At 36.3% G+C, this 17,849-nt stretch overlaps 1 protein-coding gene across 2 annotated transcripts in view; it reads right to left on the reverse strand.

Moving 5' to 3' along the window:
• ca10a (carbonic anhydrase Xa) overlaps window positions 1–17,849 on the reverse strand; it is a 216,958-nt gene that overhangs the window by 33,705 nt on the left and 165,404 nt on the right. For both annotated transcript variants that reach the window (XM_016468888.1, XM_016468887.1), the window contains one exon: window positions 250–435. In XM_016468888.1, the coding sequence (XP_016324374.1) occupies window positions 250–435 (186 nt within the window). The remainder of the gene's footprint in view (window positions 1–249; window positions 436–17,849) is intronic.

Genomic DNA, 17,849 nt, shown 5'->3' on the forward strand with positions numbered 1-17,849 from the left:
AACATTTCATGAAATGCATGCTCTGAGGGACACTATGACTATCTTTCGATGCATAAAAACATCACTATATTTTAGACCTATGCCATGGAGAGTTTTGCTTTCAGCCTACACCCGCTGTTGACCTTCGAGGCCTGCTGTCTTTACACTTTGCACTTAGATGGTGACCTTAAGAGAACAATAGGCTGATGAATATCAGCAGCTACTTGCTTTCTACAGTCTGATCTGTAGCCCACTTATGACGATGCTCACCTCCCCAGAGAAGGCCTGGCCGTTGAGGAGATGCTCAGAGCCCTGTCCATCCTCACTTCCAAAGTGTAACCTGATCTCCTCAAGACGATGGCTGTACGTCATCGGTCCACCGGAGATGTTCACCAGGTGCTCTTTGTCCAATCGGAGTGAGACATGGCGGCCGGTGTTGTACATCGTCCCTCCAACCTTTAGGAAAAAAAGAGGTATGGTTAAAAGAGTTGCCAAAGAATTAAACCGAGAACTACTAATCAAATAGATATAGAAGAAACAGTAAAAAAGCCCAATGGCATGTACAGACTTTTGACAGGTTTTGCACAGGCTCATTAAATTGTGGCTTCTCTGATTTATAATGTGCTTGTCTTAGAAAAGGTTATGTGCTAAATGAGCTAGAAAAGGTGCTAAGTTAAAGCCAGATGGCAACCAGCTGCACAAGAACTGCTATTTGTTGGCTTTATCAAAAAATATCTTGACACTGCCTTTGCCCTGATTTAAACCAAAAAAGGCTGTATTGGGTTTTTACTGAAGGTCCAGCCACTGATTTGGGTGATGGGATAATTTTGGGGTGGCACCTGGGTTGACCAATCAAATTTTAAGCGGTGGCTAGGGCCAACCCAGATTGCACATATGGACATGCCCCTATAAAATAAAATATTATGATTTTTGGTTGCATGTCCCTTGGGTTGACTTTTTATTAAAACATATTCATTTGTTTGTTATATGAAGGTCACATTGAAACTGTCTTGGAAAATTATATATTTTTTAAACATATTTTTCTGTTCGTGTACAGATTTTATTGGTTATCCCTTGTCCTTGACCCAGACTTTCAACTTAAACTATGAAAATCCATCATACAAATATGAATTATTACATATTTAAAACTATGATGATCCATAAAAGAACATGTGTGGAAATTTAGAACAATTTTCCCTCTCCAATTCGTTGCATACTTTCAACCACAACCAACAATTTTGAACCTAATAAAGTTTCTTCATGAGCTACTTTACCTGTTTTTCCAAGGAAACAACAGTATCAGTGAAGAGCCCGTTTGATTCATGAGATGTGATGTGTGAAGAAAAATCAGGCTCAATACTACTTGTCAACAGAATATTTTGTCATTTTCAGTCAAGCTGTGTGAAAATATTATTTGTTTAATTTAAAAAATATAAAATGCTAGCTATGAAATATACTCTGCCATTATATATATATATATATATATATATATATATATAAAAAATTTAAATATAATTTCCATCACTTCATTTTTACCCCAGAATGCTGATGAAAATATAAGTGTGTTTTAAGAGTTTGTTTTCTAAAATTCTACAGGGCTAGCAGTGCTTATAGTTGAAGAAACACCTCTACATCGAATTGTTTACTGAAAAACACACAGTGGTCTGTAATGAAATTATATTCTTATTTTCAATGATACTGTAACATGTAAAAACTCAAGTGGAAGGAAAAGAGCTGGTGTGACAGATGGAAGAATGAAAACAAAAGAAGTGTGTCCTCAAAGCCGAAGAGAGTGAGAATCTGCTTGGAATCAATTCGACCTGAGGCTTTAAGAAGAGAGCATGGAGATACAAGAACCACGGATAGCAATCTTTATCAGTGTATCTGCTTATTTATTTATATTCAGGAGTTGTTCCAAAGTGAGCCATTGATAATCCAAACACGATGCTAGAAAGGTTTCCATGGCTCTTATCTTGCCTTTTCTTTTTTGCCTTTCTCTCCCTCTCTTTATTTCTTTTTGTCGGTCTCTCTTTTTCCTTTTATGACTTTGCCTTCAAAATGATTTTCCCTCACCAAATTCCCAAAGAAAGGGGCCTGCCCACACATCGTGAATATTTTATAGAACCTCTGAAAAATCAATGATTTGTGTAGGGTAGAGAGAAGAAGGTAATAAGAGAGAGGGAAGGATGGAGGGGAAAAGAAACAGTGTGAATGGGAGGAGCACAGACCATCCTTGAGAGAAACGATGAGTAAAGACGTATAGCCACACTTAAAGGATCACCAATCTGCACAGTTACCTCGGGGTGCTGGACTCGTCCGAGAAAAGGGCAAGACATGAAAAACCCTGAAGAGGTCATTTCTCAATGATTATTCATGAACTACAGATGGCAAAGGGAGAAGAACTAAAACTTGTGCGGCTCCACTGGAGAAAATCCCTGTCTGGCATATACATGACAAACTGAGATGTATCTACTACTGTTCGACAACAGCATCAAATGGACCTCAGTCTCACAGAAGTTGAATATCCATTCTGCTAGGTGTTTTTATTTCTTCCAAAATGTGAGCATTTGTCTATTATTGATGGGGTAGTCTTTGCTGAACATCTTGTATACATATATATATATGGGCTTTTTATTTGCAATGTTTTTTTGCAATGTTCTTGCAATATTCCCAACTGATTTGAAAAATCAGATGGCAAAACAGACTGCAACACACCTCCCACAGCCAGTCCAGTACAGATGTTACCAGAGGGTATAAAGACAATCACATGGAGAATGTTTTTTTACTTTATTAAATTCATGCACTGCGATTCTCATAAACATTAGCCTGTGTATTGTTTCAGCTCTGCATTTTAATTTTTCCAAATGCATTGAGCTGTTTCACCTCATAATTTGTATTAATTAATTCAAAATCAAGCTAGTAAATGCTCTGCTGCGCTTTAATTTGTTGATCTGGCAATTCTATGGCTGACACATCGCACTGCTCTGAAAACAACTACAAAAACACCATAACATTTTGGATTGAACTTGAAATTGACCAATCATATTTGACGACTGGAACTAACACGTGTATATATACACACTACTGTTGGGGTCAGTATAATTATTATTATTGTTTTTTTTTTACTGATTTGTTTTATTTTACTTTATTTTAGATAATTTAGTTTAGTTTAGTAGATAAATTAATATTCAATGCATTAAAAGTGAATCAAAAGTAACAGACGTTTATGTTACAAAAGATTTCTATTTCAAAATAAATGTGTGTATGTGTATGTGTATGTGTATGTGTATGTGTGCATGTGTGTATATATATATATATATATATACATTTTCCTTCTGGGCTGCTCTGTAGCAAAAACTATTCCAGGATTCTTATGTAAAGATCACATAAGCATGGGTTTAATTTATAAAACACTTTGTTTCCACTAGCTTAAAGCCAAAAGGCCAGTTGTTTGATGTTGGTAATACTCTCTGGTCAGGTTATCATGACATGAGCACGGTTTGAAATTAATATCATAACGCTATTATAATGCTCCAGTGAGACGGCAATGAAATAAAGAAATTAGAGAAGCGCATGCTCTGTCAAGGGGATTGGCATTATGAGATTCTGTAAGGATTTGAAAGGCTGATATCAGGATGAAAAGGATGTAAACCAATTTATTTCACAGTCTCCAATGTACTGTACTGATCGGTCAGTAAAAGAGTTGTGTAATCCTCATTGAACATAATAGTTCACTGAGGAGAAAACTGCCTTTCAGCAATAGTCTAGACATTACAGTACTAAAGGGAAGATGTTTAGCTATATTTGAAAAACCTGTTTGTTAAAATTCACTGTTTATTAAACATGTAAATATTCTATTTCAAATACAAAAGAAAAAACACATTTTCACATTTTCTAGTGCCAGTGTTCTAAGAAATAACCTCCGTAGTCCTGAATGAACTTTTTGATTTAATCATTGTATGAACTCGACATCCAACAAACCCCCTTGAAAGCTATGCATCATTGTATGCATCAAAACACAAGCTAACCACAAATTATCACAAATTATTACCAAAAATAGTCAAATGACAGTCAAGCTGCCCTTCTGAAGTACTACACTACAGTTGCACTAAAGTTAGCTACAGTACACTTACAAGTTACTTACAGAAAGTAGCCAACAAACTTATGCACTAAATTGAATCAGATGTCTCAGTGGTAGAAAGGTTAAAACACTACACACATAGTCAATAAGTCAGAAAGTAACATTTTGGGGTTTCTTTGCTTTATGTCAGTCTTACTTTTTATGTCGGCCCTCTATTTTGAAGCTGTAGTTTTTAGCCTATGGCTGAGTCCAAAACCTATGCTAACTACCTTTCTGCCCAGTCAGTCAATGACTAAATAGACTGTGTTTTAAGATGAAGGTACGGCTTACAGAAACTAGACAGGCTTTCCAAGGCACGATAACATCATGTCTAATGATCTAGAACAAATTCAAGTGGGTGTTAAAAACCAATTGAGTATTTAAAGTGGCTACAATGCTTATTTCATGAGTCATAAATTGATTTTATTTATTTGATTATTTCTAATGGTTATTTCTATATAATTTTTCCCTTTTCTTCAGACACTGTTTTAATTAATTCAACCAGTCAATCATGCAGAAGATTGTGGGATATAATAGGCAGCATACAATACATTTAAAACAGACCAAATGAATGATGTTATGTACACAAACACTAAAATCAGCAAAGTCTTATTGCCTTACTACCTCTATATACTGTGTTTCTCAGCTGTCTGATACGGCAATGTCATGTACGTTCACTGATCACTGACTGTCTTGTTTAATCATTTGCTTGTGTATTTATACCCTCTCATGGTTTCCCTCGTCTAGTATTGCTTGATGTGTTGTGTGAATTTTGGTTCCATTAGTCTTGCTTTGAACTATTGTCTGATCGTGTATCTTAGTATTATCTTGTGTTGGATCTAAATTTAACATTGCACTTGGGTGCTTCTTCACAAGGTCACTGCCTGCACTGGATTGTTGTAAACTCCCAGCAGGTCTTGTGGTTTCAGCGGAAACGAGCAGATTTTAATACTGCTTGTGGCACCCTGTGAAGAGAATGAGGCTAAGACAATAATGCATTTCATCAAATGACAAGATTTAATTATTTATTATTTTTGTCTTTTTTCATTAAGGTGAAAGGCGTGACAGAGTAAAAGTGAAAAGTAAATGCATTGTCTAAATTATTTTCAATGAATTTCAACAGAACCTCTTAGTCAAAGCAGCGACAAGAAGCTGTTTAGTGACAACACTTCTGAAGCCTTTTTAACCAAGTTTAAAAGGTCAAAATTAAAAATTGCCAAAGGGAAAAAAACAAAGATCAAAGCAATAGAAGTCACACTGAGCCAGCCTAAAAAAACTACCATGAATATTCTTGAAAATAAGGAGGCCGTCTCAGTCTCCTCTCTAGTTTAGTGCACTTGTCCATTTTTAGGACTGTCCCATTATCAAAATAATTTCAATGCTCTGATATGCATTAACAAATAAAAATATTCCCTTACTAGAAATGTTGTCATGCTTTTGAAGACTTTGAAATAATCAGAGGATGAGTGCAAGTGCAAATGTACAAAGACAGCCTTTTTCTGTCTTTGATTTTATAGTGTGCATGTAGACTAAAATAAACTTTCAGCATTTACATTAAAGTTCTTGAAAAAAAATTAAAAATACACCTCTTTATTTTAATTTATTTATTTATGCATGTTATGCATATTAAGGTTTATTAATAAAGTATATGTAAGCCATCACTGTAAAACCTGATAAGTTGAGAATACTCAAAACTTTTGAGGAAACTTATTACTTCAAAACATTTGAGTAAACAAACTTTTTTTTTTTTTTTAAAGTTAGTAGAGCTTAACATTTTTGTGACAAGTGGGGCGGGGCTGAGAGCCGCAGGAGCCAAGCCAAGCCTTGCTTCCATGGCTCTCAGTCCCGCCCCACTCATCACAATGATAATTATATACACTCAGATCTTTATAGTTAAGTGCTAGCAACAGCACACTAGCATGTGCTAATGTAGCTATCAAAAATACTCTCACTATACACTTGCAGGTAAATAGTCAAACAACATGCAGTATATGTAGTCATACAATTTTGCTGTCCATCCTCAACCTAACCACAGGCTCTACTCTTCACTACAACGGTAACACTACAAAACCAACATAACAGAAACCTCTGTAAATCCAAACATAACACAGCATTAAATACTAACTTATGTCTCCCCATATTAATCTTGTGCAAGAACACATCAAATAACACTTAAAGGCACAATATGTAATTTTCGCCGCTAGAGGGCGCGTATTCAAAATAAACAAAGAGACAAAACACTATAGACACGGTCCGTGTCACTAGTTAAAATTGCTTATTTCTCTGATTTAAACATTTTTTCGAAACATCTGGGATAATGTAAGTACACAAGTCAGCAAAATATATAACACTGTTTTAGTGGTTTTTGGATATTTTAATAAAAAATCGTACATAGTGTGCCTTTAATTTCAACATTTATTTTCCTTATGTTGTCTGATGCAAAGCATGCTGGGAACTACAAAACTCAATCATTTTAAGTTCAGCTTACTACAAAGAAAATTTGAGTTCACCAAACATTTTTCAATTAAGTCCAATGAACTTTCATTATTATTTGAGTGAAATAAACTTCATTTAAACTTTCAAATAAACTTTCATTTAATTAATTTCACTGTTCGGTTTAACAGTGTGTGTACTTTTTCTCTATAAAAAATGCAGGACAAACACATATTGCATAATGGGGCTGTATTTTTTAACAGCTAAAAAGAAAATGTAAATACCATCTAAGTTTTAATGTACAACCTCACAATTGCAGAGTCCCAGTGTTTGGTGGACCAAGGTCCTTAATATCATCCAAATTTATGCTCACAATTTACTGATTGAAATCATAGGGAACTAGAGGGTGGAAGGAGACACAGTTGAAGATATTTGCAATGCAATTGTGTAATACACACTGTCACACCAGACAGACATGCTTTCCTGCTTCCTCTTTCCGATGTCTTGCCTCAATTTAATTCCACCTCAGAGATCCCTGCCTTCAAATCTGAGTGAGCTAAAAGGAGTTTGCCATTTTTTGCTCATGCATCCCTACACATAAATATAAATTGACCTCTGAGACTCGGTTCAATGTAGAATTGATCCAGTTTCTCAAAATGGTCAGTAATGCCAATGCTCCTAGTTTTAATTGCTAACACACTGCTAAGTGATTACACAGAAGTCCCAGCATGCAACCCTATTGCACGCTGCAAAAAATGTGCAGAAAAAAATCCAGCTAGCACAATTAAATGTGCTTTAAAAGGATCTGTTAGCTGCACTGATTCACCAGACACATGTATCCACTTTTTAAGCAGTTTCCTTAATTGTTCCCAGCATTTCAAGTCAGGCGTATCTGCTCGCCCATTTACTAGCCTGATTGTTCTCTTTTATACCATTTGTATTAGCTCACCTTCAGTTTGCTCTTATGCTGACTGCCAGATATAGTTACTGTTCTCTGCTTACAACTTTTACCAGTTTCCGTCCCACTAGAAAGCAATTGAATGTTTATGGAATAAAAATAAAAGTCCAGAGATAGTGAGTGTCTGAATTCTTCCAAACACCATTAACCTCACACACAACTAACATCTTTCATACCAGTATAAAATGTGTAACAGAACATACTTTACTCACATATGTGTGCCATCATGTGCTGCATGCAAAACAAACCAGTGCTTAATTTGAGCCGGATCCTGCCGGATCCTGTTCTGGAAAATGTCTGATTTTGGATTTTTGCGTTCCGGTATTTGTTTTTAAAGATCCGGCATTAACAAGTGCATTAGATCGTGACAGTGAGGGCGTGCATACAAGACAGAGCGATTGCGGGTTTATGTAGATGTATTTGGAGCATGATTTGTAGATTATGTATTGGTCCTCAACATATTATTGACCAATCAGCTTTCTTAAGTTCAAAATCGCTCCCGTTGATTGGTGCTACTGCTTAACCCACTCTCTGCACTTTTTTGTGAGCAGCAGAATGTTTGGAGAGAGTGTAATAATACCAGAAATACCAAAAATAATACCAAATAAAGTGAAATATTATAATGTATAAACATTATAAACACTATAATCATAGCCTAGTTCCCCTCACTCCAAAAAAATAATTTAAATGTAACGGTATGCAGAACAGATCAAGAATGAAAAAAAATAAATAAAGCGAAACTGAAAGGAGGCTACTATTGGGCTCACGTACCACTCTCATTCTGCACAAATGAATCCAATGTTTCCATATTCACAATGTATTTCAATGTTAAACTATTATTTATAATGTAGACTAGGCTTCATGCGAGTTCGCATATCGACGAAAAGATCATCCTCTTCACATGCGCAAAAATGCACTTGGCATAACAGCAGCTGTAGACCGGTTATACTACGGACTCTTTAAATTGATATGTTTGGCTGACTGTATTTTATTTTGATAATGAACAGACTGAAATGGCAAGTTTGATTGGCTAGAATATGTGGTGTGTGTGTGTGTGTGTGTGTGTGCGCGAGGCGCTGGCGCGATCAAACAGCTGACACACCCTAGCTTGCTCTATTCTTTTTCTATTCTATCGGTTTTCTTTTATTTATTAGGCCTATAATAAAAAAAAAAAAAAAACATTGCTACTTGTACTACGTTAAGCTGAGACTTGTTATAGCACTTGCGTATCATTGCTCTTTTGTTGATTTTGATTGCTTCCATTGTCCTCATTTGTAAGTCACTTTGGATAAAAGTGTCTGCTAAATGACTAAATGTAAATGTAAATGTTTACTTTTATTTTTGCACACTCGCAATAAAAAAAGAACATTTGTGTTTTTGTAATTAAGCAAACAAACAGGATGTGCGTTCTGTCATCGGTTCTCGGTTTCCTTTCCGTGAACTTGTTTGCGGATCGCCACGCCTCACATCTGTTTTACACCTGTTCATTATTTGTCAGATATATTTAGCATATTTATACCTTTTCTATATAGATTATCATTCTATTTTATTTTTATGGAAACAAATTTAGTTATTTTTAATGTAAATTATATTTGCCTTAAATCATCCTGGCGACCCATTTTTGACCCAGGGTTTGAAAACCTAGGCTGTATAGTTAGGTCCATGCAGAAACTTGTGAACGATGCTCTTATAGTTGTGTCATCACCGTTTAGTGACGTCATTGAATGTTCCGGGAAAACTGAAGTTGTATTGTCAGTGTCGGTCACGGTGCCTTTTAACTGCTGATTTGGATCCGGCAATGTTTCATTTACAAATTAAGCACTGCAAACAATGACCAGTAGAGTCTGATTCACAAATAAATGACTCTTTTTAGTGAACCAAAACTATAGCTTAATTGCTGAAATGAATGACTCTTGAGCCGGTTACTGTTTCAACCCTCCAAAACTATTTCGAATGAAACCAAAAAAGCATTAGCAGAGATATAATTTCAGATGAAGAGTTTTTGAATTGGAATCACAACGAATTGGAAAGCTGTATCAATACCCAAAACTAAAATGGAACATTTAGCTGTATATGTATATAATGCATATACTGTACATGTTGAGTAACATATTAGTACAAACAAACACAAATGTATGTAAATCATGTAAGTTCAAGTAAAACAACTGAGAGGAGGCAGAACTGAAATATAAGGTATACATATACAGTAAGCAATTGGAGAACTGCTTTGCCAGACTATAAGCAACACATGAAGTAGTTAAATAGCAGTCAAGCTGTCCTTTTGAATCTATAGTTACAAGTTCATACTGGCTGCAGGAATTGTCTTCCAGTAGGTTGCTTTTGTTTGCCATTTCACATTTATTAAAATGGGTAAAAGCGCATACACAAATTTCTCTACTACTGCTTTTGCCTCTGCAATGACTGCTTCTTTTGTTCCAGAGTCGGTTCAATGAGTTTAATAATGAGACCCTTCAGAGGAGGAAGAGGAGAGAGGGGAACAGAGACAAATAAGGGCCGTGAAGGTCTAATGGCTGATCTGAAGCTGCTGACTCAATAAATGACTCAAAGCCAGGTGTCCCAGATTCAAGGTTCAGTTTCCTGACTATTATCATGCCTGTGTGAGTCGCCATAGAAATACAAGCTGCAGGAAAGCAAAAACATGGAACATGCACAGAAACAGCACATTTGTGCACTGTGTATACATATGTAGCCGAAGTACATTTATTATGTATTATTGTGTTAACTTCTGTTCATGGGGAGGAAGTGTGATGCAGAGGCGGGCGTTGCAATTAGACATCCATATATTACAGAATAACACAAGGAATCTCCCTGAGGATGAAATCTTAAGCTCTTATATGCCAAATCTGCTTTGATCATAATGGCAAACTAGATCAAGGGATCCATATTAAACTCAAATAGGGAAATAAAGGCCTTCGAAGTTGGTGTTACAACCCCAAAAGGGCAGTTACAATGAAAACATGGAGAAACTAAAAACTACGCTGGGAAAAATCACTGCGGGCTTGAGTACTGTATCGAGGGAGGTAGATGGAGGCGTTATGTGAACTGTCTCAGGGTCTGGTGATTTTTTTGTGGTAAAATGGAACCCTATACAGGGCTGTACAGTGATTATACTTGGTAGTTAGGGGTGTGCGATATGATGATTTTTGAATGTCTCCACGATCTGCTTTCGAAGAAATATAATTGTATCGTGCTACAGCGCATATTCTATCAGCTGCAGTTCTGGCGCCTCCCTCCGTCTCAATATAATGTACAACGCCACATGCATTCACATCAGTGTTAGCTCAGCGGTAGAGTTACTTTCATGGGACACTGCACTTATGCGCAATCACAAAACTACATTATTTCATCAGCTTTAAAGCAATACCGGTTAAACATTTAATTCACGTGCTGTTCTGCATGCGCTTTTTCTGAGCGCGTACTCATGAAGCGCGCAAAAAAAGTTAACGTACAGCCCTGCTATATGAGAATCATCTCTTACTTCAAAGAGTTTTTTTTTTATGGAATTGTGACAATCTGAGCCTCGGAGGCAAAACAGATTGGAGATGATAAGGAATATGGTGGTGCTCTAATAAAGCAAAAGGCCCAAGAGGCCTACATTACAGTTATTTTACCATGGTAAGGGGTGTTCTTTGGCCAGATGTGAAGTGGTGTCCCTAAACCCCCCTTAATCTAAAAAATATAAAATGGCAGCAAAACATTTATTGAATAAATGTATTTTTTAATAATATTTATTCACACTATTCAAATTTATTCATAAGAATAATTAAAATAAACCATTATTTTGCAAAGTAATAAGGTTCAGTAGGCCCTTTCACAACATACATGAATATTCGACACAAATTACTTTTTGAATACAAACAGTGAATTCCTATGGAACTATTTGAACAATGACTTGCTGAAAAATCTGCTTTTTTTCTTTTCTCCAAAGTGTGTAGAATTAGTTTCAAAATGAGGTTACCAAATAATTAAAATGGCTTCATAAAAACATACATTTTTTAAAAATAATTCTCAAATGCAACATTTAATACAATAAAGCCCTTCCATTCAAAATAAGTATTAGATACATATAGTTCTTTGATTTGAGACAAACAAATACGATTTAAAGATAATCAGTCTCTCCAGTATTTCACAATTTTTTTTTTGGTAAGCGCCCGCGGCAAGGCGGAAAGCGCATGAAACACAAATTCACAGTCTGACTGACTGACTGAATTGAGTTCTCTTTCGTGGTATACATAAGAGTTTTAATAACTCTTTTTTATTACAGTCAACCATGTGATGCTTTTTATTTTGTCATTCATCCTGTTTCTTAATCACTCTAATATGTTAATAACTTTAAACAGTACTGCCCACTGAAAGCTGTGCCTGATATGTCGATTTGACACGTATCGTCATACCACCCAGCCATATAAAACAAGAATCACTTTTGCTTAATTCATTTCGCTCATGTCCAACGGTCGTCCATCTCAGATATTGTTAACTGTTGTATACTGTGTACTGCATCGTGCACGTATCTGTATATTGAAAATAATGCTTTACAACTTTATTAAAATTAGGTATAATTCATTTAGTAATTATAATTTAGTATTTTGTGAGATCTTAATTTTTACAATTATTTTGTGGTGAAATGATGAATTATGCAGGATCGCAAAAAAAATGCGACTTTTTTGATTTTGCATTGGATTCAGCGATCGCAGAATCACAAAAAACTGGAGGGACTGGATAATGATAGATATAGATAACTTAAAAATAAAATATTTTTTAAATTACATTTTTTAAACATTTTATTCATATATATATATATATATATAATACAAAATACTTTCTTTAATTCCAAAAATCAAGAAATTAGCTAAACAATTAAAAATATTAATGCAAAAGCTACTGAGTACCCAAGATCCACATTAGGCAAATGCAACTTCAAGAGTTGTCCTCAGACAGTGACAATGGCAGCATTTATGCACACGATTAAGAAGCCACATCTGAACTCCATCTGTTCCTGCTGTGTGCCCGTCACACCAATGCCAACACAGCCAACCGGACGCCACCCCACCGCCGTTGACAAATTAACACTTAAACACACCCTTGGCTTGCTGGCAACCGAAGAGAGCCAGAGGGGGAGGAGAAGGGGTTGAAGATTCAATTAAAGAGTAGAGGAGCACTTCGCAGAACTCAGACGAGTCGACACGAGAATCTTGGCCTGGCCACTGACAGTGAAGCCACCTCATTAAGATGCAGGAGCAGAGGTGAGCTGTAAAACCGATGTCTTGCCACATATCATGGTGAGCCGGGACGGCAGGAACACATTTTCACTGGGACGTTTACAGTTATAAGTTATTGTGTGCGGCTGGGATGGGAACGAGGGATGGGATAAGGATGTAGCCTAAAGCTTTTGCTGTTCTGGTAAACCGGCGCTCAGCTTTCCCTTGTGAGTTTGCTGTCATCGCATGAATAAACAACGTGCAGGTAACACTTCAGGGGACGTCAATGGGTAAATAACCAATGCTAAGTGGCACAATCGCTGACTGCGCTTTCATATAGAGATTGAACAGATGCCATTTCCCAAAAATACTCACAGTTTGAGGGGTGGACAGGTGTGGTTAGATTTAAAGTGTGTGTTTCATGTTTCTCTCTCAGACAAGACTCTGTCAAAACTCTCACTGCACTCTGAATCATAAAGAACAGATGTTTGGAAGAGATTCAATCTGAAAAAAGTCCCAACAAATGTCAAGTTACAAAAAAAATATTTTCTACAAGATTTGTATTCTGCATAAAACACATTCGTCACTGTAACATGCTATGAAATTAGAAACAGGGAAGATTGTTTCTGCAGCACCATGTAGACTTTGTCTGCATTTTTAAACATTTGATTTATTTATTTGCCTTGCTGTTCAGATGAGTTCATTCTTCAAGGAACTGCCATTCTTGGCCCGAGGGTCTTTTTTGAGGCAGCACTATGTATCGGGGGCTGTTCTGAGTGGGAGAGAGTAGGGAGGGATCTGGAGGGAATTCAACAGAGGAGCACAACAAAACCCATTGCTCTTTGAGCCACATCATTTCCTATATTTCCCAAGCTAGCCAACACAATCAAAATATATCTTTAGTCCGCCAGATGATAAATCTAATGGGAGGATGGTGAGTAATTAAAATGTACATAAGATATTAATTTTCAAGTAAAAAAAAAAAAGGCAGGTAACTCAACAAAACAATCCAGTAGACATCTAAGTGATAGTGTTGTGTTGATGCATTTATATTGAAACAGGAAGTTGGAGATCTATCCAAAGGGTTTCCCTTTTTCAAAGCCAATATCTTTTTTTTTTTAAGTTTACCTCATTGTAGAAAATAGTTAGAAAATAATAAAAATAATTTACATAGTCATGAACATGGTTTGCTACTTGAATTGTTAGTAAGAAGTAGATTGTATCAGGGGGAAGGATGTTCTCATTTTAAAGAGAATCTGATCGAACAATATGTTTTTAGCCCATTTTCCCATAAAAACAAGACATTTTAAAAAGATCGTTTTGTCAACATTTAGGAGAACACTAGCACTAAAATGCCCCCAAAATGAATAAACATGTACTAAAACCACAAAACTGCAATTCTGATTTGATGGACTTTTATATGTAGCCTACATATTTTCATATTTCTGTAGGAAACAATATTAATATTAGATTACTTCCAGCTAGGTTGATCACTTTTGAAGAGCTCAAAAAGGTTCATGAGGTTCAGGCCTAATGAATAATGAAGCAAACAACACATACCACAACTGCTTGTGAGTCATTATCTGATTCTTCATTGGGCTTTAGAGACGGTTCCTTTACCCAGAGTGCCGTGCTGCTGGCTGGGTGAGGAGCACCTGCGTGATAAGAGAGTGAACTCGGGTTCGCTCTCTTTGTTGCAAGTGTGTGACTCACAAACCTCTACATTATCTCTCTGAGATAAAACGTCTTTTAATGGGTAGAATGTGCAGCACTTGTAATTTTCCAAACCCAGGCGATGTGAATAATATAAAGCAGAAGCTGGAATGAATAAATGTAATATACTGGGAGGGTATATATATATATTATATATACTTAATCACTAAATTTCTAATTGAAAGAGGCCAATGGTAGCATTACCTGAGATCGATGGGTGATCAATAATAGGGAATTATGGGTGTAATCATCTTGGTGTGGTGCTCAGGGGTAATCTGGGTCAATATATGTTCATGTGACATGTGAATTGGAATTTAGGCTCTGGACTGATGAATGTTACAAGGCCCACTCTGACAATGAATCTCGATCAATGATCCTGCAGTCCGCTGACGCAGCCATAAAACAACTGAAGATAAACAAATAAGAGCTTTTCTTTGATGACAGGTTTACTTTTAGCCAACTGCTACATAATTTCCTAAGCAAGTCATTTCCACAAATGTTTTGTATATATTTTTTCCTACACAATGAGTTTATAGTGACCATGGGCACCGAAAAAGGACAAAAATGTCTATATGAATCATATGCTATTTCAAATTCTCTGAAGCAAAACAATAGCTTTGTGTGAGGAACAGACCACTTTATGTCACAATTAACTAATATTGTTTTGCATTTCCAATGCATCTCTCAAATCAAATAGTGCATGCTGCCTGTAGTCACCAGTAGGGACATCATCAACAACAAAAGTCATTGGTTCTGAAGTGTCTCATAACCAAAATCACCTGCACCAAAGGTGCCATATTGGATTGAGTCACAGTGAAGATGACTTTAGTTTTAGTCTTATTTCAGCATATTAATAGAAAGACCAAATTAATTTCAGTACCCTTGTGAAAATAAGTGCACTTCATTGCACTAAATGTGGACTTGCAACGTACTTCAAATCTGTGTATTATTTCCACAATAAGTACTCTTTTAAAAAAGTATGCAAAAGTGTATTTATAAGGGTATGCAAATACAGTGACATCGTCATTGCTGTTTGGTGAACAATGGGCAATTTTTTACTTTTTTTTTTTTTAAACTACAACTAGATAACAGCTCAGCTGTTATGTATGTTTTCTGTGAATTATTTTGTGAGACACACTGGGGAGGTGCTATACTGTAATTCATGCAAATGTATTATCGTGACACCGTCCATTATTATAAGTGCATATTGATATTCTAGTAAGACATAACACCCAAGATTGAAATGATCAAACAAAGCTTGAATAGAGCTGAATTAATTGCATTAAATGAATACTTCAGAGTAAATCTCAAATCGTAATGTTTGAGCAATATCAATACAGCGCTGTCTTGCAAGCACTGTAATAGAAGAGGAATATCAATTTGAAACTCTCCTCAGAAGCACTATATTAACACTGGCCTATTTTAGCAGAAACCTTCTTGTCATACCTTCCACTGCCTACAGAATGCACTTTGAGCTCTAGTGTCATTCTTCGTGAAATAAAACATCAATGCAGTCCTTTGGGTGGGAGTGCACATGGGGTTAAGGGTGTTTGAACTGATAAAACAGTCTTGTGAATTAGTCAAGAATCAATCCGCCCACAGCCCCCATCCGTAAACCAATCCCCTGCCATAAATATCGACCATAACGGCACTAAACAAGTTAAGACGCGTTCAGCCAGAGCTGACAATTGTGAAAGAAATCATTAAACTGCACACTGGAACAGGGTGTTGAGTTCAGGACCCTGAGAATTACTTACATACCTCACACTTTTGTTACCTAAAGAAAAGTGGGTCATGGGATGTCATCCAAGCTGCCCTCTAGGAAATCTTCTCCTCCTTTCTTTGACATGATGCTGCTTGGCAATGTTTCTTCCGCCCTCACACTCATAGACGACATATGGCGCAAAGGGGGACGGAGCACACTATCATGTAGGTACATCAGGTTATGGGCTTCCATTCTTTTCAAGAGAAGGTGAAAGATTAACTATCTGCTTCTCTTCTACCACTCTGAGGCGCGCTCCTGGGAGATAGTGACCCGCTGTTTTAGATGGATAAGCTATAGTTTATTCAATCTCAAATGCCAAGGGTAGACCGAACCTTTGAAATGCCTGACTGAACTCGCTCCTCGGCATAACAACTGGGAGTCAGGCTCTGTGGGAGAGCGGGGTTTTTAAAATTGGTGTCAAGGAATAGCCTTCTTTGCACCTTGACTCTTTTTCCACTTTGTTGAAAGAAGGCAAGCGGTACAGTAACACATCCCAGCTGCTTATAGGCCTTATGCGACAGCAGACGGCAATCAATAACATGTATGTGATCAGCCTGCAATATCAGACTCTACATATGTCTCTGAACACACCGTACTGAATATCTGAGTGGCGGTGATACTTTGGTGGCAGATTGGAATGCTGGCAAAAAGCCATATTAAATGTATAGGCAAGCTTTGGCTCCCAGTTGTGGAGGTTTAATGAGCACAAGCCAGCTGTTCCTGTCGGCCCCCCATCTTTCCCAGATGCACACAGCCATAGTGCCTTTCACATGGCCTTCTCCAGAGACTCATATACTGAGCTGTCGCAAACCTCATATACTGCGCCTCTGTGTCTGACACTGGTTAAACCCCAATTATAGAGACTAAATGCCCCTGAGATTTTTTGTTGGAGGAGGGATATTTGTCTGCAATATGGTCAAAAAAGGATGTAGGCTAATTGTCACAAGCAAAAAAATCAACACTACCTCTCTGAAGATTCATTTGATATTCACATTTTTTTTGCTCAAATAGTTAACAGTTCTTTTATATCAGAAGTGCAGACAAAGAGTCAACATTTGGCGGGCCCGTAAAGAGCAGTGCCTAACAATAGTTTTCAGAGATGATGTGATTTATGCATTTACTTTTGGAACATTTCTCAATTGTAGATTAACAATTAGATAAAAATGGAAATAAAATAAAAAAACAAATAAAATAAAAATAAATAAAAATAATAATAATACATTATACATTAGACTAAGGATCATTTAGACACTTGAACATATTTAACCTATATTTCAATCTTCTAATCTTACCTAATTGATTTTTTATTAATTCATTTGTTTACTGTTACATTTTGCATGCAATACTGTAAATGAAAATAAATTTGTGACCATTCAAACTGTACAACAACTTTTTTTAAATATTCATATTTATATTGTAGTCTAAGGACTATAGACAATTGAACAAATTTACTTTCTTTCTTTCTTTCTTAAAGTAGAACAACACTATGAAAAAGCTATGAAATACTATATAATACACATTCAAGGAAAAAATATATTAAAACTAAGTCAGTGATTCTTATAGTGTTCAGGCCAGTCAGAATTCAGCAGGCCCTGACAGCCCACCACTGATTTTATATATATATATATATCTATATATATATATATATATATATATATATAT

The sequence above is a fragment of the Sinocyclocheilus anshuiensis genome, unplaced genomic scaffold, assembly GCF_001515605.1.
Source record: "Sinocyclocheilus anshuiensis isolate Anshui unplaced genomic scaffold, SAMN03320099.WGS_v1.1 scaffold1190, whole genome shotgun sequence".
Lineage (NCBI taxonomy): Eukaryota > Metazoa > Chordata > Actinopteri > Cypriniformes > Cyprinidae > Sinocyclocheilus > Sinocyclocheilus anshuiensis.